Source organism: Barbatula barbatula (assembly GCF_947034865.1).
Source record: "Barbatula barbatula genome assembly, chromosome: 6".
Taxonomy (NCBI): Eukaryota; Metazoa; Chordata; class Actinopteri; order Cypriniformes; family Nemacheilidae; genus Barbatula; species Barbatula barbatula.
This window is the reverse complement of record NC_136765.1, coordinates 15,773,747-15,797,269: the sequence shown is the minus strand read 5'-3', so window position 1 is coordinate 15,797,269 and position 23,523 is coordinate 15,773,747. Positions and strand designations below refer to the sequence as shown.

The following is a 23,523-nucleotide window of genomic DNA, read 5'->3' as shown; positions in this document are numbered from 1 at the left end:
TCCGGACGATAGATGGCTCGTCTCCACCGCAGGCGCACTCCCAAAACAAAGGGCGGAGTCTGCAAGAACGACGCTGTCCGATTGGTCGAGGATCTTATCGACTCAACAACGCTCCAGGATCGCTCAATGGCGTCCACAACACTGCGCGTTTCGATTCCCTGTCCAACAGGCTAAAGAAAGGCCTTTAGTTGTTTAAGGAGATGTTTTAAATACTTTATTAAAGCTCTGAATATGGCGAACAATGTTTGCAGCAGCCTCACGCAATACGCCCTTGTGCTGACGCATAATTTGCAGGGTCGCGAGAAAAGATAAGGAGGACCTTGAGGATTCTGGTCGGATAAATGCGCAAACCGGATAAAATCGTGTTTATTCCTTCCTCGGTAACCGTGCGGAATTAGAGGATGGCCGGAATCGGTAACGGTTCAACATCTGGAATAGGTGACATCATCCAGCTAAATGTCGGAGGAACGAGGTAAACTGACGTCAGGACAATCGTCAAAACATTGGAGTTTTGTTTGACATTAAAGGCCAAGTCACAGCGCAGCATTTTGTTAAGCTTGTTAGAAAAGCCTAAAATAACGCGACATAACATTATGACGTAGTTGTAGATGTACATACCGGTTAAGCGAATGTTTATGAGCTCATAACTGTTACATAACAAGACCAACACTACTAACGTTACGTTCCCCATCACAAGTTTCCGTATGGCCATACTAGGAAAATAAAATAAGTAAAATATATAAAGTACTGTCATTGTTCAAGGAAGAAAAACTAAAGGCAGACATTTCTTAAATAAAAACTTAATTAATACCAAAATATGACAAATGAAATATACACATCAACAAAAAAAGGTTTGGCAATTATTAATTATAGTTTTAATGTTGTAAATATTTCAACAGGAACTGTTTGCCATGGTAGTTATTTGTTGTAATAAATAACTGAAAATGATATGTTTATACTGATAATGTGAATTTAAAACAAGCAATTTCTTGATTCTGGCACTTTTGACTTCTCCTGATAGGATGCTCACAATTGTTCTAAACAGGGGAAAAGTACAGTAGTATACTAGTTGTTTTAGTAAAAAACTATCCTGTATCCATGTTATCTGTTTCTGTTAATTGATAACATGTTTCTTGTTGAATATGATCTAAACTTTTACATTTTAGAAGCTATATTTGAGAAGTTTTGAGCATTGTAATGTAACCCCATGTTGAGTGGTTGTAACCCATGCAGTGAAAGAGAAATTAGGCAGGAATATAACATTAATCTTATCTGAAATCTCACAGGTTCAGCACCTCACGACAGACTCTAATATGGATTCCTGATTCTTTCTTCTCAAGGTAAGATGTATCCAAAGCTTTGTGAATAAAGATGTGATACATTGCCATTTTATACATTTTAAACTCCAGCGGACCCAGCCCACACGCATGCTAAAAATGTTTTGAGTGTAAGGGGTTTAAAGGGAAACTTTATTTCTGCAAAGATACATTTATCGTAAACTATTGCAGTTATTGCCAGAATAAAGACATTAGATATCGTTAATGCAAAGAGTTATTGGTTTACAGTGATACATTTGCTAAACTAAAATGTAGTTTTGTTAAATAATAAAGCAAATTGATTTCTCTTTAAGAATTACATTAACGATGTGTGATTCTATTTTGCGTCCCCAGTTTACTTAGTGGGAGAATATCAACTCTAAGGGATGAAACTGGAGCCGTAAGTAAAAATCAGAAACCATGACTTACCTGTAAATCCCAAGTAAATTCTGTAATTACCTATAAAATGCAAAAGAACATGAACTGATCAAAATACTGAATACGAAAGGTACAGTAATAATGTGTTAGAGCTGGAATGAATCGCGTACATTAGAAAGGTTTTCAAACCAGAAGTGTAAATCAGATCTCTTTCGTTTCAGATATTTATTGACAGAGACCCAACAGCATTTGCACCAATTTTAAACTTTCTTCGGACTAAAGAACTGGACTTAAGGTAAGAAATTGACTTATTATCCATTATGTACACAAGACAACATTGAACAAATAATAGTATGTCATACAGAACAGTACGTGTGATTTTCCTGCGTCCTCTGATAGGGGGGTGAACATAAGCATCCTGCGACATGAAGCTGAGTTCTATGGCATAACATCCTTAGGTATGACAGACCGGACTAGATCTACATGCATCCAGATATTTTTAAGTTATTTAGTTTTTAGTATAATGAGCAACTTTAAGTTAAATCAGATGTGACTGCATTGGGTAAAGTACATACAGTACAGTATGTTTGTTAATGTATTTGCTTGATGCTCTTATTTTGTATTTCTTTTTTTAAAACCGTAAGTCCGACGATTACTTCTGTGTGAGGAACTGGAGAGATCATCATGTGGAAGTGTGCTATTTCATGGCTACCTCTCTCCACCAGGTATTATTACAGAATATCTGTGAAAACATCTTAAAGGTTCACAAAAAAAAAACTTTTCATTCTGCGTCCCAAACATAAAATTTGTTAAACAATCCGATTTGTATTCTCCAGCTCTGCCAGGCCGAAGCAATGCTAGTGGGCAGACAGCAGCTGCTGCAGGCCAAGACGAGCGCTCGTGTCCCAGCGGGGCAGAGGGGGGCTTTCCCCATTCCTGCCCGCAGTCTTCTCTCCCCGGGCCCTCCGGGACAGAAGGACCTCAAAGACTGGGTGAGAAAAAGCACTTCAATGCCAAAAAGTTGTTACACTGAAATTGTGAGGCATGTTTAAAAGGTTGTAATGCATTTTTAATTCACATTAGGCAGATTTTTGTTACCGAAAGCAATTTGCACACTGTATAATTTGTACCCCTTGGAGGATTCGGGGGTTAATTGCTTTGCTCATAGACACACTAGTGAGAAAAAATTATAACAATTCTATTGGGATCTCAGTTACTCTTGGGGTTTGATTAAAGAGAGATGTTAAAGGCATACAAATCACAATTCTGTCTCATTTATTAATACATTGTTTCTTGTATTTTTTTTTACCTCTGTATATTCAAACATGTACCGCATGTATTTTTAATATGCATATCTACACGCTAAATGTAGTTTTTTTTACCTTACCTTTTACCAAATATATCTTATTCCTTAATTAAAACAATTTATGAAATACTGTTGTATTATAACATTATTTTAAGGTTATGTAGGCAATTTTAATTCAGATTTCATCTCAGACTTTCACAAGAAGTGCTGTACCAGAAGCACCAATAAGAAAGCTGAAGAATCATCTTTTACAGTACGTTGGTTGTCTCAACACAGACTAGAGACCATCGCACGCTCTATTCTAATGTCACTGAGTTGAAAACATAATGACAGGGGGAGGAGAAGTCCCATGAAGACAAAGTATTCCACTTATAAGCAGTAGTGGACTAGACAGGGTGAGGTCATCTTAAAAGGCCTTTTATATCCTCTGTGCTCAGTGAAGTCATGTAAGAAGAATGATGAACGAAAACGAACCAAAGTCAATGCACAGGCTTTCTGTTCAGCGGTTTGCATTTCCTTGTATATGTAGCAAACAGCACAAAACAAGAACTACTGAATTCAGGATTAAATACTGTTTCAATGATTTCAGGGCACTGAACTAACTTAGCTACTGTAACTGCTGTCTTAAATGTGATCTTTTTTTCTCAGGCTCTCCGGTCGACCCCAGGAAGGTGCTGATCATCGCTGGCCATCATAACTGGATTGTAACCGCCTATGCACATTTTGTCATTTGTTACAGGTAAATATCAGCCGAGGCATGATTTCATAAAAATAAAATTAGGACAGAACTTACCTTGGGGTGTGTCTTTAGGATCAAGGAATCTACTGGCTGGCAACAGGTGTTCTCGAGCCCTTACCTGGACTGGGCTATCGAGCGAGTGGCCCTCAATGCTAAAGTCGTAGGCGGCCCACATGGAGATAAAGACAAGATGGTAGCAGCATCGTCGGAGAGCAGCATCATACTCTGGAGTATCCAGGATGGAGGAAGTGGAAGTGAAATAGGTGGGAAAGAAAAGAGCAGAAACTAAATGTACAGTGGTGTGTTCAGTTTGTAAAGGTGTGTTAAACCACGGTGTGTTCGATAGGTGTGTTCAATCTTGGAGTGCCTGTTGACTCTCTGTTTTTTATTGGGAGTCAGCTTATTGCCACAAGCCACACAGGGAAGGTAGGGGTGTGGAATGCCGTCACCCAACACTGGCAGGTAAAGCAATTCAGATTTTCTGCAATTTAAGTATACAGAAATATTTTGGAACCATTAAATATCAGTTTAGAAAACCATACAATCAATTTCTAATTATTACACCTGTACTGCGTGCTTGTGCAGGTGCAGGATGTAGTGCCAATAACAAGCTGTGACACTGCCGGATCATTCCTCCTGCTCGGCTGTAACAATGGCTCAATTTACTATATTGGTATGATGCTTGATTGCTTCTGGGTCTGTGAAGTGTGAAATCTGCAGTAACAGACGTTGAAAATGTAACTTTCTCTCTATAATTCTCTCTACTCAGACATGCAGAAGTTTCCCCTGAGAATGAAGGACAACGACTTACTGGTGACTGAACTGTACCACGACCCATCCAATGATGCAATCACGGCCCTCAGTGTCTACCTGACTCCTAAAACCAGTCAGTCAAAGTTTCAATAAGTTAAGATACTAATAAACTCTCCAGATACAAGTCTGGTCATTGATCTCGCTCTATTTGCAGGTGTGAGTGGAAACTGGTTGGAGATCGCTTACGGAACAAGCTCTGGGGCGGTGCGAGTCATTGTGCAACATCCCGAGACCGTTGGATCCGGACCACAGCTCTTCCAAACCTTCACCGTCCACCGCAGCCCCGTCACAAAGATCATGCTTTCTGAGAAACACTTAGTGTCAGGTGAGAACTCCTCTCATATGCCAATACTGTAGAAGACCGCATAACAAAAAAAAGAATGGACATGATAGCAATCCCTCTGTGTTAAAGTGTGCGCTGACAATAACCATGTACGCACGTGGACCGTGACGCGGTTCAGAGGCATGATCTCAACTCAGCCGGGATCTACTCCGCTGGCTTCCTTTAAGATCATCTCGCTGGAGGAGACGGAGAGCCACAGCAGCTATTCGTCCGGCAATGATATAGGTGAGAGCTTTGTTTGTCATCTTCCACCATATCAGGAATATGACTTTATGAAAGTTGATAATATGAATAGCAGATTTATGTGTCATAGAAACAAGGCAGTTAAAGTATTTTATGTGGTGTTTTCATGCAGGTCCATTTGGAGAACGGGACGACCAACAGGTGTTTATTCAGAAAGTCATTCCTATTACCAACAAATTGTTTGTTCGGCTTTCTTCTACTGGAAAAAGGTACTGGAAACTCTTGTGCTATAATGCACACATACCTCATATTAAGGATATTGATTGAGAATATATTTTCAGTAAAAAATGAAATATTAAATCGTATCTAAAACATTTAAATGCATTAAAAAGCCACGGGTGACAAATATTTTCTGACATTCTGTGATATTGCTCTTTCTTTACTTGATGTAAAGATGAAGAAACACATCAACATTGTTCTATTTGCTTTTGCAAAAACATGCTCCAATATACAGTATAGAACATGTGAGCAGGTCAAACATGGTCAAAGTCATCTGTGTCCTTCCTTTTCCAAACACCTCACTTTACAACCTGATGGTCAACTTACTCCAATACTGCCACCCACAGGTCAATGGTAGTATTGCAACAAGAAAATAGCACCAGACATTTGTGCAAATCTTACATATTTGATAAAAATCTGTGAACCCTACGTTGTTTTTACATTGATGAATCTTGGTAGGATCTGTGAGGTGCAGTCGGTGGACGGAACCACCATCACTTGTTTCACGGTGCGAGAGTGTGAGGGCTCTAGCCGCATGGGCTCCAGACCGCGCCGTTTCCTCTTTACCGGCCATGCAAACGGGGGCATTCAGATGTGGGACCTGACCACTGCCATGGACACGGTCAACAAGAACGACGACAAAGCCAAAGGAGAACCAGGTTCGGATGACACAATATCCATTATAGCTTTAAGCATTTTTAAGGGTTGACATTCATTGCAATATTTATATAACTACACCTATACATTTTTCAGAAGTGGGTGGCCCGACAGAGGAGGAACTGCTGAAGCTCCTTGACCAATGTGATCTGAGCACATCCCGTTGTGCCACGCCCAACATCAGCCCCGCCCCCTCCGTATTACAGCAAAGCCGGTTACGGGAGTCCTGCTCCAGGTCCGACCACACCCTGTACACATTGCTATAAAGCTCACAGTTATTCTAAAACTAATATTTCACATCAAGGCAGGGTAAAAAATGACTAATGTACGATTGTGAATAATTCATATTTTGTATATGTACAGTCTCCAGCTGCAGGCTCATGACCCCATTCCTGAAATAGCCACCTACGGAGCCCTGCGGCCATACAGAGAGAGCCCCCTACTGGCTCGTGCTCGACGCACCGAGAGCTTCCACAGCTACAGAGACTTCCACAGCTTAAACCTGACCAAGGCCATGTTGGAAAACACCGGACACTGTGGATCCACAGAGGACGACGTGCGTCATCCTGCAGGAGATAACAGCTCTGAAGACGGGGACAAAAGGAACTCAACATTGGAACTGTGGGGTTACCGAGTGTCCGAAACACAGTCCGCAGCTGCACGCAAACCTCCGGACAGCCCCGGAGACCTGAGGCGAAGGACCCATCTGATGGAGGAGGGGGCTGCGGACTGTAGATCGGATGGGGTGAGGAGGAGGGGGACGTTTGAAACAAATTTTCTGAGCAGGAGAAAGGCACCTCCGGTTCCACAGCTGAGCCCTCCACCTGCGGGGGGCGACGGAGGGGGCAGCGACTCATCCAGCACCGCCTCACCCTCTCCGACTAAAGTGTCCACATCTCCACGCCATCGCAAGGGTCCTGAAACTGCATGTGAGTGATGGTTTACACACGTTTAGGGATCATACCAAATAATAATATCTGACAGATCGAAGGAAGTTGATTGGATGATTTTTGGGAAGTTTTTCAGGTGGAAGTGATTGTGTTTGTTGATTGGTTTGGAAGAAGAGCAACTGGCAGCTAACAAACAAAAGGGAAATATCCAGTCGAGATGCAACAGTTTAATAGCAGTTTTTTACTTGTAAGCATGTAACTAGTCATAATGAATGATTTATTCTCGGCTGTTTAGACTTCAGCTTTGCATGTGTGCACCTTTAATGCAAAATTTAAGAGCCATGTGTTTGTTTTGCCCAATACTACCTTGCTATTTGCTCATATGTTATTTTTAATATGTGGCTGTAGATTTACCCGTTGCTACTTTCAGCGGTACATTTCAAAACACTGTGATGCACTTTATTGTCAATCTTTAATGCTATCCGTTTATCTTGAATAGAAGGACGATTGAACAACTGAGGTTCAACTAGTAAACAAAGTTTAAACGCTGTAGAAACAACGATGCATTTCTTTCGGTATTGATCCTCTGTCTGTATTAGAGTTTATTCAGTGCCTTTTGCTAATTTAGATACAGCCATTCTTCTGAGAAATCTAAATATATTTAGCTTTTTCCGTTTTGGTCTTTCTCGTAGACTCGAGGTTTGACAGTTGACCTTTGTTACATATCCTAAATGAAATAAAACTGGTTAAAGATTTAGTTTTACATATTAAGCAGGACTTCAGATTCACAAATTCACATACCTAAATATCAGCTTCATGTATGTTTTGAATTCTAACAATTTGACCGAGTTAAGTGTAACAGTGATTTTTCTTATCTTTAACACAACTTCAAGGTGAATTCTGTTATTTTTACTCCACTAGCAGTGCCCAACAAACACCACAACCTCCTCTGTATCACAAACCATATTTTTTATCATTTGCACTTCTGTTGTTAAGAATACCTAGTAAAAAGTTATTTATATTTGAGATGAATGACACTAATTTGCATTGACTCACAAGCAGGTTGATTTTGTTTTTCAACCATTACACTTTGTGTACACATTTTATTCCTTTAGAGAGAAATGTACAGTATATATAACACTATTAATGATGCGTATCCAATGTTAATGTGTCTAAATGAAGGGAAACTATTTGAAGCTATGTGAAGGAAAGTATATGATCTCATTATTTCTATGCAAGTTTAACTGTTTTCACAGTGAGTGTTGACAGCAGTACAGCCCGAAAAACAAAATAATTAAATAAATAGCCGTTTAACAAACATAATGGATGAAGTATTTCTCCTGAAAAATTTGCATGTGACAAATATTCTCGTTTTGATTGGATCGATAGCAGTGTTTTTGTTACTACAAATGCTTTAAAATGTGAAACTGTGGTGAAAACAATTTTACTGCATATTTTGTCACCTTGACCCCTCAACATACTGTGTGTTACTGTGTATTAACAAACTGTTGTTAAACAAACATGTTTAATCAAATTACCTCATTAAAAAGCTTTCTGAGATGTTTCAACAAAAAGGATTTTTTCATTGACAAGAGTATGATGCTTGCTTTCATAAATACTGTCTCGACCTGTATTTATGAAATACAGGTAATGGAATAAACGGTTTGTGCTATATGAAAATAATGCTGGTGTGAAGGTGAAGATTATATTAGAACGTTTAAAAGGTACAAGCGCTACAGTACTAGACTTCTGTCATCTGCTGTGACACAATAAAAAAACAAGTGTAGCAGCATCTAAGACTGGTGCATTCTTTTATTAACAACGTAAGCATGGACACACATTACAAACGCATACAAATTTCATGACTTTCTACTGTACATCACTCACAAATAGGAGCACTTTATTCCAGAGGACAAGACACCATCGACACAAAACATCTGAGGAACTTATTTTACCAATCTTCTTACAGTATATTCAGTTTAACCAGAAAAAACACTATATATTATCTCATTGATAAACAATACTGATAATCTCCACATAAAATGTGTTCCGTTTTACTTCACTAACGGCTGAATGAAATAACACATGGACAATAAAATATTTCCACACCATGTAGGTTTAAAACAACCTCTGTTAAAAAAATAAGAACATGCCACGTCTAAAATCCAAATGTGACATTTGCGATGATGTTCTGAGTTTAACTCAGTTTAACTTAAGACACTTGATCTATTGGCAACATTATAAATGTTTACGCTCTATATTATTCAGCCTAGCAAGAACAACACGACAAAATCTAATGTTTCCATTATTACAGACCGTATAGAACACACAGACTAAACTACAAACCTTTCTCCAGACATGCATCCGTAGAGACCAATGACGCGCACTCACTCTCTGTGTTGGCAAGAATCATTTGCAACCTTTTCTTTAATGGTCTCTATAGCTATTTTATTTTCAGGTTTGCATTATTTTCTGCACCAATGCTAAGGGCATATAACATAAAGTATGTCTAATAATGTCCCTGTTATGAAAACTGGGACTAAAACATTATAGAAAAACATTTGTATATTGCAGATTTCTTCTGTCTGTTCTGTTTGATTCAGTCTATGCCGTAAGTAGTCCTTACGTCCCATACAGTATTGAGTAGGTCTATGTTGAGGCATCAGGATCTTATTTTTGAAGGTTCACCAGTAGCAATCCAAAGAGTCCTAAAAGTTTTTAAAAAAACTTTCTTTTGTACTTACTGTATGTAGGTAAAGCTGCACTGCGTACATTTTTATTTAAAAAGAAACAAAAATTTGTTTTAAAAAGTACATAAAAGATCTGTGTTAAAAAATGTCTCCTTAATTTACCTCGCAATGGTTTGCTTACATGGTTTATGTGGTGGTGGTTTTCTGTGCAGGGTTTAAGACTAGTCCTAGACTAGTCTAAACTGAAAACAGCTTGCGCCGATATATGTTTACATTTATAATTGCCATTGTTTTGTTTCAAAATGCACACAAAAAATGTTGTTTTGTAAGGCTTGTTTGTAAAAACAACAAACTATTTAACGCTTTGTAAGTCGTTTGGATAAAAGCGTCTGCTAAATGAATAAATGTAATGTAAATGTAAAATGAAGGTCTAGTCCTGGCTCAATCTTATCCCTGTCCAAGAAACCGCCCCTGTCAGGTTGAATACATTTTTTGGGACATGCCAGTTTAATAACTGTTGATTTGACTTCAACCCACGTAAAGATAAGTCTGAGTAAAATCAAGGCTTGAAACATTACACAAGACATTACAAGAGCATGATGACGAAAATAATTCCACCAGTTATTTCGAGACGTCAAGATTTTAAACAAAGTTTTAAGATTGAAATCAAGGTCGTGTTAGTGCTGCAGATAAATAAATAGAGAGGTAGTGAACACACACACATACTAATAATAAATGACTATAACACCTTAGACTATTAAAAAAGTTCCAGCATGATGAAATGCTACTGATACATTTCTCTATATATTTCACTTCAATGTTTTCATGTTTAACAATAAAATATTTAAATTGCTATGTCTTCGTTTGATTAAAGACACTATTAGATTTTCACCCCAACTGCTGGTTACAGTTGAGGAAAATATGTTTTTCTAAATGTGAGACCTACTAAGCCACAGTTTACATAAGATGGACAAAATATGTAAATTACCCAAGATGCTGTCCATGAAGTTCTGTATACGGTTATGAAAACATCACAAATGAGTGTCTGTAAACATGGTTTGCTCTTTCTTCAATGAGCTGTAGCTTTTAATCGCCTCCACAAACTCATCGTCCCCCACAAACTGCAACATAAGAACAACAGGAAACATAAAAAAGATGTCTTTGTAAATTCCCTTACTTGTCATGTTTATTGTGTCATCGATAAATCATCCACCGCAACATTTCATCTCACCATCCCGCTGTCTGTGCCGTGCAGGTCAGCGTCCCACGCTCCACCGCCCAGAGACTTCTTATCTTGAGTGTCTATCAGCTGACTAACACTCCGATGCAGGGAATTCTGGGAATAGGCATGGCTCAGCTGGCTCTGGCTGGGCACACGGAGCACAGACATGCTGGCCCGATAGCTGAGGTTGCTGGTGCAGGTGCTGGTTCCTCCGATCTTAGTGTCAGTCAAACCCTGATGATAAAAAAACAGGTTGTTCACTCACAAATTCAAGGTTTATTGTGCACGGTAAACTCTTTGAAACACCAGTAGCATTCGTTCAACCCAAGTCGGTGAGAACTGAGGAGAGATGAAAACACAGCGCTACACACTCCATGAATGCGAATGAACAGAAAATGAACATAGACTGCATTTTTAAAGGGACAGTCCTCCATAATATTTCTGTCATCGTGCATTCACCATCCTTATGTCATTCATAAGCTTTTCTTCTGACCGCAAAAAAAGTCAATGGACTCCAATATAGTTCGGTTACCAACAAAATATCTTCTTTTGTGTTCTGCAGAAGACCGCAAGTCATACAGGCTTGGAATGACATGAGTGTGAGTAAAATAAATAGTAATGACAGAATTTTCATTTTTAGGTGAACTATCCCTTTAAGTATGATCAGTGATACTGATGCGTATTTATCACAATGAGAAAGAAAAGTTTAAAAAGTTGAGAATCTTCTGAAAAACATCCCAGAGAGGAAAGTGGCGTTGTGTAAGAGCCCTGTACCTCAGAATGCATGGCAAAGTGCTTTAGTGTTATATTGCAGGAGGCATCCGGTCTGTCAAGCTGGGAAAAGAGAGAAACAGAGCAATGGGCGTTCGGTGAGGGCTTACCATTGTTTCATCAGGCTGAAGCAGAGCAGTGGAAGCGTGGTTAGAGCAGAGCTCAGAGGAAGGTCTCTATGACAGCAAACACAGCCCATGAAACCAGGAGTCAAAAGATGAAACAACAGATTTAAAGAGAAAGGGGATAAACTTGGATACAAATGATATAGTATCATGAAACGTAAGTCGCTTTGGATAAAAGTGTCTGCCAAATGCATAAATGCATAAATGTAAAGGTTGGGAGTGGTTAGTTGGCTCTCTAAGATATACGGAAGATATACAGGTTGCTGAAGTTGTTTATTTAACATGTCTGATTTAAAGTCATGGTTGATATTAATTTCAGGTCATTTATCAAGGTCAGTTTAAAGGCACTGCATTGTGGGATACAGCATCCAAACCATTGTTTGTGTTATACAAAAGGTAGGTCGATCCAGGAATATGTGTACACCCTAGAAAGATTTTTTTTAAACAAGCCTTTGTCTCTGACATTCATCTACACTGTAAAAAACGGATATAGTACTGGCAGAAATATACCAGTACATTTTCCTTCATTTAACAGACATTTCCTTTATTGCTAAAATGCAATTTAGTGCAGCACAAAATGTAAAATACACTGTAAACTGTAAAAATAATACGGAAAATTCCTTCATATTAATACAGTATATTGTGCCCTATTTCTACTGTTTGTTTTCAGAGTGTACAGTGGTAGTACTAAAAGAAGATGCACTCCATCTTGTGGACATTTAAAGCAAGTGCAAGTTGCAGAATGAAAGTAAAAAATATTTTAACCTTTATCTTTAACATTCAGTTTGTTGAATAGTTCACATTTATGAAACGAATAAAAAAGAAAAGGAGTCTGCTACAAGGTAAGAGTTCACTATATAATTACAGTATGTCTCACCAGATAGGAGTCATTAGGTGGATATTTGATACTTCTCCTCTGCAGGGGGACTATAGGAAGTCTCTCTCTGATGAAGGGGGGCTTGCTTAGGGCTCGTCTCAACACCAGACCCATCAAGAGAGCCAGCAGCAACAGTCCCAAGAAAGCCATAAGAATGATGAACCATAATTCACTGTAGAATCTGTATTCAGCCCCAAACAAACCGGTTTTACCCCCTGAATTGGACTCCACAGCATCTGTGAATAACCATTGACATTAATGAGAAAAATAAAATTAAATCTATTTGCAGTTTAATAATTACAAGCAAATCCAACACAAAGAGAACGTTTTTTTTCTCATGAAATGGAAAATCAAATTTCTAACATGTTGGTTTACGCATCTGCTAGTTTATAGACAATTTCTTCAGAAAGTCTTAAAAAAGCTATAAAGTGTAGAAGAGTTTCCAGTTATTTTTAGATGGTTTTAATGACTTATACATTTATATTATGAGTCTATGACTTTTATTTAAATCATTCTGTTGCTTTGGATAAAATGGTCAAGCGTTAAAAGCTGCCAAAAAAGACTTAAAATGACATTAAAGGGACCCAAAAATGAAAACAATTTATATATAAATTTCTTTGCACTGATAAACACAGAGAAAGATATTTGGAAGAATGCTTATAACCAAACAGATCTTGCACCCCATTGACTACCATGGAAAAGATACAATGGTGGTCAAAAGTGCCCCAGAAATGTTTGCTGTCCTACAAAAAAAGATAAAGTAATTTTTCCAAATGGAGTCAATGGGCATGTGGTAACAAGCATTCTTCCAAATATCTTTCTCTGTGTTCATCAGAACAAAGAAATGTATACATATGTGGAAAAACTCGAAGGTGAGTAAATGAAGACAGAATTGTCATTTTCTGGTGAATTATCTCTTTAAAATCCTACTGTGCGATTTAAAAGAAATACTGTTACAACTTTTGTTTTCAACCATTATATCACAGGGACCCTGGTTGTGCAACAGTGATAGCCTAGTGAGACTGGACTGGCTTTGCTCAGACAGAATGGAGACACAAGCCATTTGTTCCGTTATCATAATGAAGAGTCACCTTCACCTACCATGCCCGAGGACACGTACCTGTACCGGTGGCTGTGTTGTATTTGATAACAGGAGAGCTGGCACTGCCATTGTCTGTGGTACAGGTAACCTGAAAAACAAAGGCTGAAGACAGGAAGAAGAGAGTGAAGATGATAAGAGAGGAGCAATGAAAGAGAATCAATGAAAGCAAACAGACCAGCAATGAGATAAATCATTACAAACTCGAGAATGAGTTACAGCAGAATAAGAAACCGTAGTATCACATATGTAGGTCTTCCTTAGAATTATACATTATTGCTGGAAAAAAACGGAACGGGATGTTTACTTGGAAACACCTGCTGCACTTCGTACAGATTATGAAATAACTGTGTAACTGCCATCGTACTTTTATCAGAGGTGCGCGGGATGTGCAGCGAGCTGTGGAAGCCGCTGTAGATGCGCAGGTTGCTCTCGGTTAGAGAATACTCTTTCAGAGGACCGTTCAGAGAGAAAGAGCCGCTCCAATCCACAAACATAGAGGTGATGTTACTCTGCACCACGAAGGCCTCCTTAAACTGAGGGGCTTTATGAAAACAGCGAGAGAATAAAAATGGTAATCTTAATATAAAATGGTTGTACAGTGAGCATTAGAGAAGGAGACTTCTTACGTTCTGTGTATGTGGTGACAGAGACCCAGTCAGATACAGTGCTCCCCATGTTATTGTGAGAAACCACACGCAGTTCATAGCTGGCATAGGGCAGTAGGCCTGTGATGTTGAAGCTCCGCCCCATCCCGAAGAATTTGATTTCTACAGAGCCGATGACGCAAGACACAGCGACAGGCTGCCGCGGCTGAGGACAGCCGGATCTTACGTGGAGCTCATAGCTACAGCGATGCGAGTGAAATATGGGACAGATTTTTAGCATTAAGGAGCGGTTAAGCATGTTTAACACAGCTGGACAACTTTTTCAATTTTTTATATCAGAACGGTCATTATTTCTATACCTCTCAATAATGCCATTGGGCTTAGTAGGCATGTCCCACTCCACCAGAGCCGAGCGGGAGGAGATGGTGACCGGGCGTGGTGAGGGTTGCTGGGTGGGCGCAGAGGCCTGGGTTTGGAGCTCACTCAGGGGGCCTCGACTGCAGCACATGAAGCAGGTGCAAGCCTCCACCCCTACAAAGTACAGTGTGAAGGGTCTAAGTCCATAAAGAGTCTGCTGATGGGACGTCCCCTCAGAAAGCTGAAGACACACAAAATTTCGAATTAATTCTACAATCACAGCATTCCAGCTAATGTGTTTATGAAGTACTTGGGTATATTGCTTATGTTGTGTACCAGCTGGTATGAGTCTTTGTTGAGTGTGAAGACTCTATAGAGGCTGATGATGCCGTTTGGCTTGGCAGGTGGGCTGATGTCCACTACAGCTGAGGTGGCGTGGATGTGCAGGAATTTGAGGGGGCCCACCCCCTCTGGAGGAGCCGGACCTGTGCGACCTTGAGCCCAGGGGCTAGCGGTACGACCGGCTGAGTTTACAGCCCACACCTAAAATGATGTGCAACATTATACATTCACTACACATAGATAACTATGTAATTCGATTACTGTAATTATTTCTTTATTATTAATATATTTAATTTTTATAGCACTTTTCAAACATAAAGTACAGTTCAAAGTGCTTGGTATGAAGAGTTAGGTTCCAAAATGAGAAAACTCATTGAAAAAAGTGTTTTAAATTGGCCACAAATCATATTTATTGTGCATTCCAATTAATATAAATCAAACTACAGTTGGTTTGTTTTGATTAAGACATAATAGCTAAAGAAATGCAGCTAACTAGTAAAATGAAACACAGTAAAAACATGATAATATAATAAATAACATGATTTAAAAACAAATTTAAAACAATATCTCATTTTGGAACCAAACTCTTCATATAATAATTATAATATAAATACTTTTATGTATAGACAGTTTCCTCGGACACAAAAATATTTAAAATTAAATTAAAAATGACTGTTAGTATAGACCATTCTGGTCCAGAAGAACTTCCTGTTTCAGTCTGTTGTTTATAGAGTAGTTGTTTTTATTTTTTTATTAATTAAAGGTCCAGTGTGTCATTTTTGGGATGATCTATTGATGGAAACCTGTAGTTATGCATTCAGAGGTGTATAAAGAGCTCACACGAAAATAAGTTTTTATTACCTTAGAAATAGCTATTTCTATCTACATACACCGAACCACTTACATAATTCGCCATGTACTGTCAGCCGTCGTAGTGTTTCGAAAGGCCCACCCTTGGGGTGGAGTGAGCAGTTGGTTGCAATTGCAATTCGCAACCTTGCCGCTAGATTTCACTGACTGGACCTTTATGTCTGAAAAGGGACAGTTCACCCAAAAAAATATTCCCTGGAGTTGTTTTAAATCTGTATAATTCTGATGAACACAGACAAAGATATTTGGAAGTACACTTGTAACAAACAGTTCTTGGCCTCCAAAATTACAAATGGTAGACAAAAGTGCCCCAGAAATGTTTGATTCCTTCACTCTTCAAAATATCTTCTTTTGTGTTCAACAGAACAAAGAAATATATAAAGCAATTTTAAAAGCATTTTTTGTTGGTTGTATTTTATTGTCACCTTTGTGTTATATAAAAACTGAAACTTCTGGAGTTTACATTTGGAAATTCAGTCTAGTTGAACATAATTCTTTGTCCGCTGAACACATCTGTGTCCTGAAAACAACTTAGAAGCACAAATATGTTGAACTTGATTATACAAAGCGTACAGGTGAGTGTATGAAGACGGCTGGTCCACTCTTACACCTGCAGTCCAATATAAATCTGGATTTGATACCGACACCGGCTTTGGGGTGGGCCGGCAGACAGAACGGAGACAGTGCACCTTCCATTTCTTAAAAAGGGAGTCACCTTCACCTGATGGGCCGGCCCGTGGCGCCTCGGCGAAAGGAAACTACCCCTCAAACTGCTCTGAGGAGTCAGTAGTCTCGCACTCTCCAAACCCTGCTGTCACTAATAGCCAAAACACCGGCATCCATTACAGAATCGCTCCGGTCTGAATCTACATGAAAATTAAATTTCACCTTCATCAAGGAGTAAATGAACACATGGAAAGGTGAAGTAATCTTATTTACGAGACGAGCTGTTTGTATAATTACACAAGAAGAGCAGGAAAAGGTCAGGCCGGGTCGCTATTTGCATGGGTAAGTAATTTGTAGATTGTCAGTTTTAATAGCGCCGGCAGATGGATGTTCCTGTGGATAGGGTTAAATTAGCTTCAATAATAGGCAATTACACTGTGATCAATCCAGATGATAGATCTAAGTGGCAATACGCAGGGACTGCATGAAGAGCTGGCTGATTTCACATTCCCAACTACTTCCGCTGCCAAAGTGACGACTAGACGTGTCGGAGTCTTGCGGGGGGCTATGGAGATGCGGCGGGCTTCACAGAAACATCATCTCATTGCCCGAAGAAAGAAAAGGTCATCGGGAAGGCAGTCGACAGTTCAGCAGTTCACATCCCGACAAAGCAGCGCAATAACCCTAGGTATATCCCTCACGGATAAATCATCACACATTTGGTGAAGAGATATGGGTGCAACGTTTTAAAGTGGAGTCGGTCAGGACATTTTTGTGCCCTTGTGTGAGGCACAGACGTTTTATAGCTACCGAAGCACTTGCATATAGAGCTGTAATTAACGCGGGAAAATAAAACTATTTCATGAGCGAGCGCTAATGGATGTGGGCGGACGTCGCAAGGGCCGAATCTGCCCGGCGACAGCTCCTCATTGGCCATGGCCACGCCCCTACGGTGGACACGGGGCCAAAAGTTCTCTTTTCTGTTATGAGCACTAGGCTAATTAAGATTTGACATAAAAGTGTCAATAAAATATGTAGCCTCTTAACATGGGATGGCTTTGGGACACTTGCCCTTGTGTAAGAACTAGTAAAACAACAAAATGGGAGGTTGTTGCTAGGCAAAGACTTAAGTATGTTCAAAATACTTTTGTTGTAACAGTCATTTTTCACAATATTTTTAACGCCTGTCAAGACGCACACGTCCGGTGTAGTTAGCAACCTCCCTGGGGGCAGCCAATAGGAATTAAAAGGCCTTTCCAATACTACATTTGGCCTAACAGCTAATTCGATGGCTTCGATCGTAATCGTCAGCATTCACCCCCGCCCAGATTAATGGCCCTGTCGCTTGTCCGTCATCACTCAGCTCCGCCCGCCAGCTGTCATAAATTACCGCTCATAAATAAGAAACAATCAGGCAAACTCTATCAATTTCCGTCTGATCAGCTCACGCCTCTCAGGCCTGACAGTCAAATGCTAATGTTATTTTGCTCCAAAGGCTAGGCTGTCAATTAAAGAAAGGTCTCGTAAGGCGACGGAGGTGTGATGAATATAGCGAGTGAGATTAAATGCCTGTCTGTGTGAATGAGAGAGCGTAGATGAGCGCAACATTCAACACAGATGCGACAAATAATCATGCTAATTTAATATTACTTGAGGACTGCTTTCCGTGGCATATTTAATCACGCTTTGTTTCATGATTATGCTAAACTATTATGCATAATAAGAATACAGTATCACACTTGACTAATCATTTTTTTATTCATGATGTGTCATTTATCAGTGGTGCTTGCTAATGATGTGCAGTTACTGCACAAAGAGTTTAGATTTTTATGTTTTACCTGGTGAATAAAATCCTACATACAGATAATTAAAGAAATAAAGTAAAGAATAATTATGATTAGGATTCACCCTCACGTCATTCAAAACCTGCGTGACTTTTTCTTTTGTCACCATAAATAAATATCGTTTGAGAAATATCTTGTGGTTTTGTGTCCATACAATGGAAGTCAATGAGAGCCGATGTTGTCTGGTGACCAATACTCAAAATATCTTCTTTTGTTTTCTGCATTTTTGGGTGAACTATCCCTTTAACCGTGGTTGTTCTATGGAAGCCCATGAAAGTATTGGCAGGTACCACTCACATTTTTAATTTACCCCAAACATTTTATTCTGTCATCAATTCCTCACCCCCCTTGTCATTTTCAACCTGTATGCTTTCTTCTGAAGAACACAAAAGAAGATATTTTGAAGAATTTTGGTATCCGAACAATGGTGGTCCCATTCACTTGCATTGGTTTTGTGATTATACAACAGAAGTGAATGTGTACTGCCCTTGTTAGGCTTCCAACATTCTTCAAAATATCTTCTTTTGTGTTCTGCCGAAGAAAGAAAGCCATAAAGATTTGAAATGACAAGAGGGTGAGTAAACAGAATTTTCATTTTTGGGTGAACTGTACCTTTAAAAAAGCTAAAAGTTTTTTGTACAATGCAGTCAAATCTAAACTCAGTTTACAATTTCTTTTTTTTAAATGACCAAATGAGTGAAATGAAAAATAGCTGTATGACCTGGTATTTGTAGGCTGTGTAGGGTTGCAGTGTGTCATCATGACAAGCGGTTGAGGAGTTGCGGTAGACCAATGTTGCTGTAGAGCGGCTTTCTGTGTCTGAAACCAGTTTGCGGTACAGCTCGTAGAACAAAAGTTTCCCATTACGCTCAGCTGGAGGTGACCAAGACACCAAGAACACAGTCTGTATGCCCTTTATGTTCGTCTGTAGCTCCAGCAGTGGAGCAGGTTGGCCAGTAGGGGGCGACTCAAGCGTCTGTACTGGAGACCAGTCACTAGCTGCACATCCCAACAGAGTGCAGGCCTCCACTCTCACCTCATACCTGCAAAAATCAACAACGGCAAACACACCCAACAAAATATCAGTGTACAATGTGCAAATGTTTTCAATGTGAAACTTTCGTGGGCTATACATAGAATCAGAGCTGATCCTGCCTTTATGTAGACTACACAGGATGTGTAGGGCCTCTGCCTCCAAAGTTATATAGGCTGAATAATAATATACATGTTTCTAACTTCAATAGCGTTTAAAGGGAATGACTTACAGTCACAAAACCATCTGTACAGTGTTCATGTTGGTGTCAGGTATAATGCACACCTTTTATATTTATTACAATAAACTGTCAAAATATATGTAAATATTGCTGTTTATTTCACTACTGTCAGTTTAATGTTTTTGTCTTTGTGTTAATTGATTTATTATTTTTTATTTCTTATAGTTTACAGTTAAGTTTATCTAAATTTAACTATGACACGGGCCCCCACAAAGGTTTGCTTAGGGCCCCCAGATGTCTAGGATCAGCACTACATAACAAATGTTGTGAAATGTTTGAAAGCATTACATCTGCTTTTGTGTGAAGCCATTTTTCAAACAATAAAGTATAGGTTATAACTTTAATATTTTAAAGACCTAATAGATGGTCAATATAAAAAAATGATAAATCAAATTATTCGGCCTATACTATTAAGTTAATGTTATTTTATTGTTAAAAACATTAAGTACAGACAATGAACGGTCCTTCAGAAGGACACCAGTGAGGGACTGAAGGAGAAAAGGGAGAGATGAGGGTAGAATAAACGGAAGGTCGTTCCAAAGAGGCAATGAGTTGCGAGTTGATAATGTTGATGAACCATTATCATCACCCACTTATCTAGATTTCACTTAAACATACGTATACAGCCCCCGACTTTGGTCATCCCTCATTTGAGTACCTCCTCCTTTTGACCGTCTTTATATATATATATATTTATATATATATATATATGGAAAAAGTTGAAAAATCTCAAGGTTGACTTCTTTCCTCCAACAGAAGACATTTTCTCTCTATCCTTTCTCCTTATTTTATAAGGTTTTATCAACGTATCTGTTTTTAATGAAACGGTGACAGGGCTGACACCTTTTCAGTCTAAAAAACACCCCATAAAATGCTTTGGAGATGGTGTGACATAGTAAGGTGTCCTCAACTAAAAATCACCCCACAAATCACCAGCCAAGATGCAACGTTGCAACAAATAGAAATATGTATTATATATTATATTATAAATGTTATATTTATATTTTGCATGCAATGTATGACAAGCTAAAATTGACTGTAAATTAGTCACTTTTAATTGTTGTGGACTGCTGATACAGAATAAAGATTATGAGCTTGCTTGTGCCAAGGGTGGTTCAAGGACATTGCTTTTCCAGTTGCCAAAGTGCTCTAGCTAGTTGCTAGGCAGTTGTTGTGGTGTTTGCTAGGCTGTTGCTAAGCTGTTGCTATGGCATTGCTAGACTGTTTGTGGGTTGCTAGAGACTAAAGGACTGAAAGGTGAAGTGTCTTTTATTTAACATAAGAATTCACAATTTAAAGTCCCCATGAAATAAGCATTTCTTGGCGATGTGCAATTTAAATTATTTGAAAATAGAAGTTAGATGCCATGTACTTGTAAATAGTGGCAGATAACGTTACTATTTGCACCTCAGTATTGTTGTGCATTAAACATTATGCAATAATAACAGAGTGTGAATCATTATATTTATACAAATTAATAAAATGATGGACAGAAGTGGTCAAAAGTGGACAAAATAGACGGATTACAGCATCAGGTGTAAACGTGCCTTTTTTTTATCCACTTGTGATTCGATCGACCAAAACCAAGCATAACCAAGCATAAACAGGGCCTTATAAAGACTGCAGGGAGCCGCAGCAGGGGGGCAGAAGAGCCACATGCGGCTCGAGAGTTACGGGTTGCCGACCCCTAATTAAGTCAAGTTTGCTTCCAGTTCCATTTTAAAATGAAAGTATGTTTCTATAAATCCAATCAATTTGCAGTGGAAAACACAAGCTATTCCCCCCCTATTATTCTCATTCTATATTCTGTTTCACTATGTCAAAGCACAGAAGTAAATACAATCGCCAGTTTCGGGGTCTTTAATCAATTATATTTTCCAAGCAGAGCAATTGCATTTATTCTAGAAAACCAAACAATGATATTAATGCATGCTGGCATTGCTACCTGTAGTAGGGCTTTAATTCCGTGAGGGAAAAACTTTGGCTCTGAAACGCACTGTGGTCTGAAGCAAAAACAAAGCGTTTAACGTCTGGCTCAGCTGGGCCCCTTTTGTGAAGCGAGTAGGTAATGATAACTCCATTTGGTCGTGCTGGAGGATCCCATTGTACCATAACACTAAATGGCCCCGAAGCCTCCAGTCTAGGGGGTGCAACACCAGAGGGTGCTGAAGCTTGAGTCGTAGCCCTCGCTGGTAGGCTAGTGGCTGCCCCTTGACTATTATTGGCAGTGATGGTGTAGCTATACTCTACACTGGGAAGTAACGTGAAGTCGTGGTAGCGGGTGTCAATTCCGGTGTAAATGAGACTCCCGTTACGATGGAGCTCATACCCTGTGATTACTCCATTTGGATGTAGGGGTTCTCTCCACGTGACCTCTAATGATTCTGGGCCTGTGATTTTAAGAACGGGAGTTGGCATTCCTAAGGGCTGGGCTTCGTTAGTCTGGGCAAAAATGGGCGAACTTGCTGTGCAACCGCCAATGGTGCAGGCCGTTAAGATGATGCTGTAGGAAACATGTGGGTGTAGATCCAACACCTGCACGCTCAAACGTTTTCCACGATAGACCTCCTCGTCATTAACTTTGAGGATATATACAATGATCTCCCCATTCTTGAAAGACGGTACGGCCCATGACACATTAAAGGAATAGGAAGTGATGTCAGACACCGTAGGGGTCTCCACATTAGAAGGGGCATCTTCTAGCGTCCTGATCTGTGTCTGCGTACTAGTAACACACCCGGCTATGGTGCATGCAATGACTGCGTAACTGTAGAGAGTGTACGGAGTTAAATCTACATCTGTGTAGTTGTGAACGCTTGAGTCAAAGCTAAAATGAAAGCTTATGTTGACCCTTTGAATCCTGTAGGTCAGAAGAACACCATTGGGCTCCAGAGGTGGTGTCCAAGATACAAAGAGTTCATTAGGCTTGCGATCTATATGACTGACAATTGGGGCAGCCAGACCTCTTGGAGGAGCTTGTCTGGTGTGAACCACCAGCCAGGGGCTCTCGGTATATCCGGCTGCATTTGAAACCCGAATGCAAAACTTGTACATGGTCCAGGGCAGCAAGCCAGACATATTGTAGAAGTAGTTGCCAGCTTGGGTGTTGTTCTGCGTGAAAACGATCTTGGCTCTTAAAGAGTCGTTTTCTTCACTGCGTACCCTAGAGTCTTCAAGACGTACAGCCAGAACCTTGTACTGCAGGATCCTACCATTGGGCTGAGCAGGGGGAGACCAGTGGAGTTCCACGCTGCGTGCATGGACCTGCTGTACAACAGGAGCTGGCTGGGAGGCAGGAGGGGCTTCCTCGGTCGTTACGCGCTGAGGCGTGGTACGTGTGCAGCCGGCCTCTGTGCAAGCTTCAAGGAGGAGCGTGTACTCGGTATAGGGTTCCAGACGACGGAATAGGAACTGTCGTGCAAGACCACTGAACTCCAAGTTGCCCTCATTATAGACATTGTACATCTGAGGAAAGAAATATGTTAAGGAAGATCCAGGAGTATGATATTACAATATTACAGTTGAGTGGTCAGCGTACCTTGATGACTCCATTTGGAAAAGCAGGTTCAGGCCAATGTAGCAGCAGTGCTCGACCATGTTCTGTCTTCTCAACACTGAAGTTAGCCAAACCACTGGGAGAAGCTTCAAAAGTCTGAATGGTGACCCAGGGACTGGACACCTGGCCGACTCCATTAAATGCCTCTACACGTACGTTGTATGTAGTGTAAGGCTCTAATCCAAATATATGAGCCTGATAAATGCTACCCTACAACACAAAGCATAAACAAATAGCTATAAACATAAATAATAATAATAAGTAGTATAATATGTCATTAAATCTTTTCTTATATTAAAGAGATTTTTGTCATGTTTT

At 39.7% G+C, this 23,523-nt stretch overlaps 2 protein-coding genes across 2 annotated transcripts in view; one reads left to right on the top strand and one right to left on the bottom strand.

The window, feature by feature from the left end:
• The first annotated feature begins 110 nt into the window (after nt 1–110).
• Nucleotides 111–8,693, top strand: kctd3 (potassium channel tetramerization domain containing 3). The gene is made up of 19 exons (XM_079458479.1): nt 111–472; nt 1,287–1,340; nt 1,671–1,716; nt 1,916–1,989; nt 2,094–2,152; nt 2,339–2,419; nt 2,531–2,686; nt 3,649–3,739; nt 3,812–4,002; nt 4,086–4,201; nt 4,325–4,412; nt 4,509–4,625; nt 4,707–4,877; nt 4,965–5,120; nt 5,251–5,347; nt 5,817–6,016; nt 6,111–6,249; nt 6,378–6,943; nt 7,033–8,693. Exons 1-19 carry the CDS (start codon nt 402–404, stop codon nt 7,092–7,094), a joined length of 2,535 nt encoding a protein of 844 aa, XP_079314605.1. The 5' UTR covers nt 111–401; the 3' UTR covers nt 7,095–8,693.
• Nucleotides 8,694–8,695: 2 nt separating this feature from the next.
• ush2a (Usher syndrome 2A (autosomal recessive, mild)) overlaps nt 8,696–23,523 on the bottom strand; it is a gene marked incomplete at its 5' end in the record, with an annotated part of 183,421 nt that continues 168,593 nt past the window's right edge. The window contains 12 exons of the mRNA XM_079458478.1: nt 8,696–10,715; nt 10,826–11,050; nt 11,698–11,763; nt 12,590–12,825; nt 13,710–13,793; nt 14,056–14,232; nt 14,318–14,535; nt 14,656–14,894; nt 14,990–15,196; nt 19,097–19,418; nt 21,595–23,114; nt 23,188–23,415. Of these exons, the coding sequence (XP_079314604.1) occupies nt 10,626–10,715; nt 10,826–11,050; nt 11,698–11,763; nt 12,590–12,825; nt 13,710–13,793; nt 14,056–14,232; nt 14,318–14,535; nt 14,656–14,894; nt 14,990–15,196; nt 19,097–19,418; nt 21,595–23,114; nt 23,188–23,415 (3,612 nt within the window). The 3' untranslated portion in view covers nt 8,696–10,625. The remainder of the gene's footprint in view (nt 10,716–10,825; nt 11,051–11,697; nt 11,764–12,589; nt 12,826–13,709; nt 13,794–14,055; nt 14,233–14,317; nt 14,536–14,655; nt 14,895–14,989; nt 15,197–19,096; nt 19,419–21,594; nt 23,115–23,187; nt 23,416–23,523) is intronic.

Coding starts and splice junctions, on each gene's coding strand:
- kctd3 (XM_079458479.1), top strand. CDS start 402: ATGGCCGGAATCGGTAACGGTTCAACATCTGGAATAGGTGACATCATC. Junction 6,017..6,110: donor CAAAGCCAAAGGAGAACCAG/GTTCGGATGACA, acceptor TACATTTTTCAG/AAGTGGGTGGCCCGACAGAG. Junction 6,944..7,032: donor CAAGGGTCCTGAAACTGCAT/GTGAGTGATGGT, acceptor ATTTTTGGGAAG/TTTTTCAGGTGGAAGTGATT.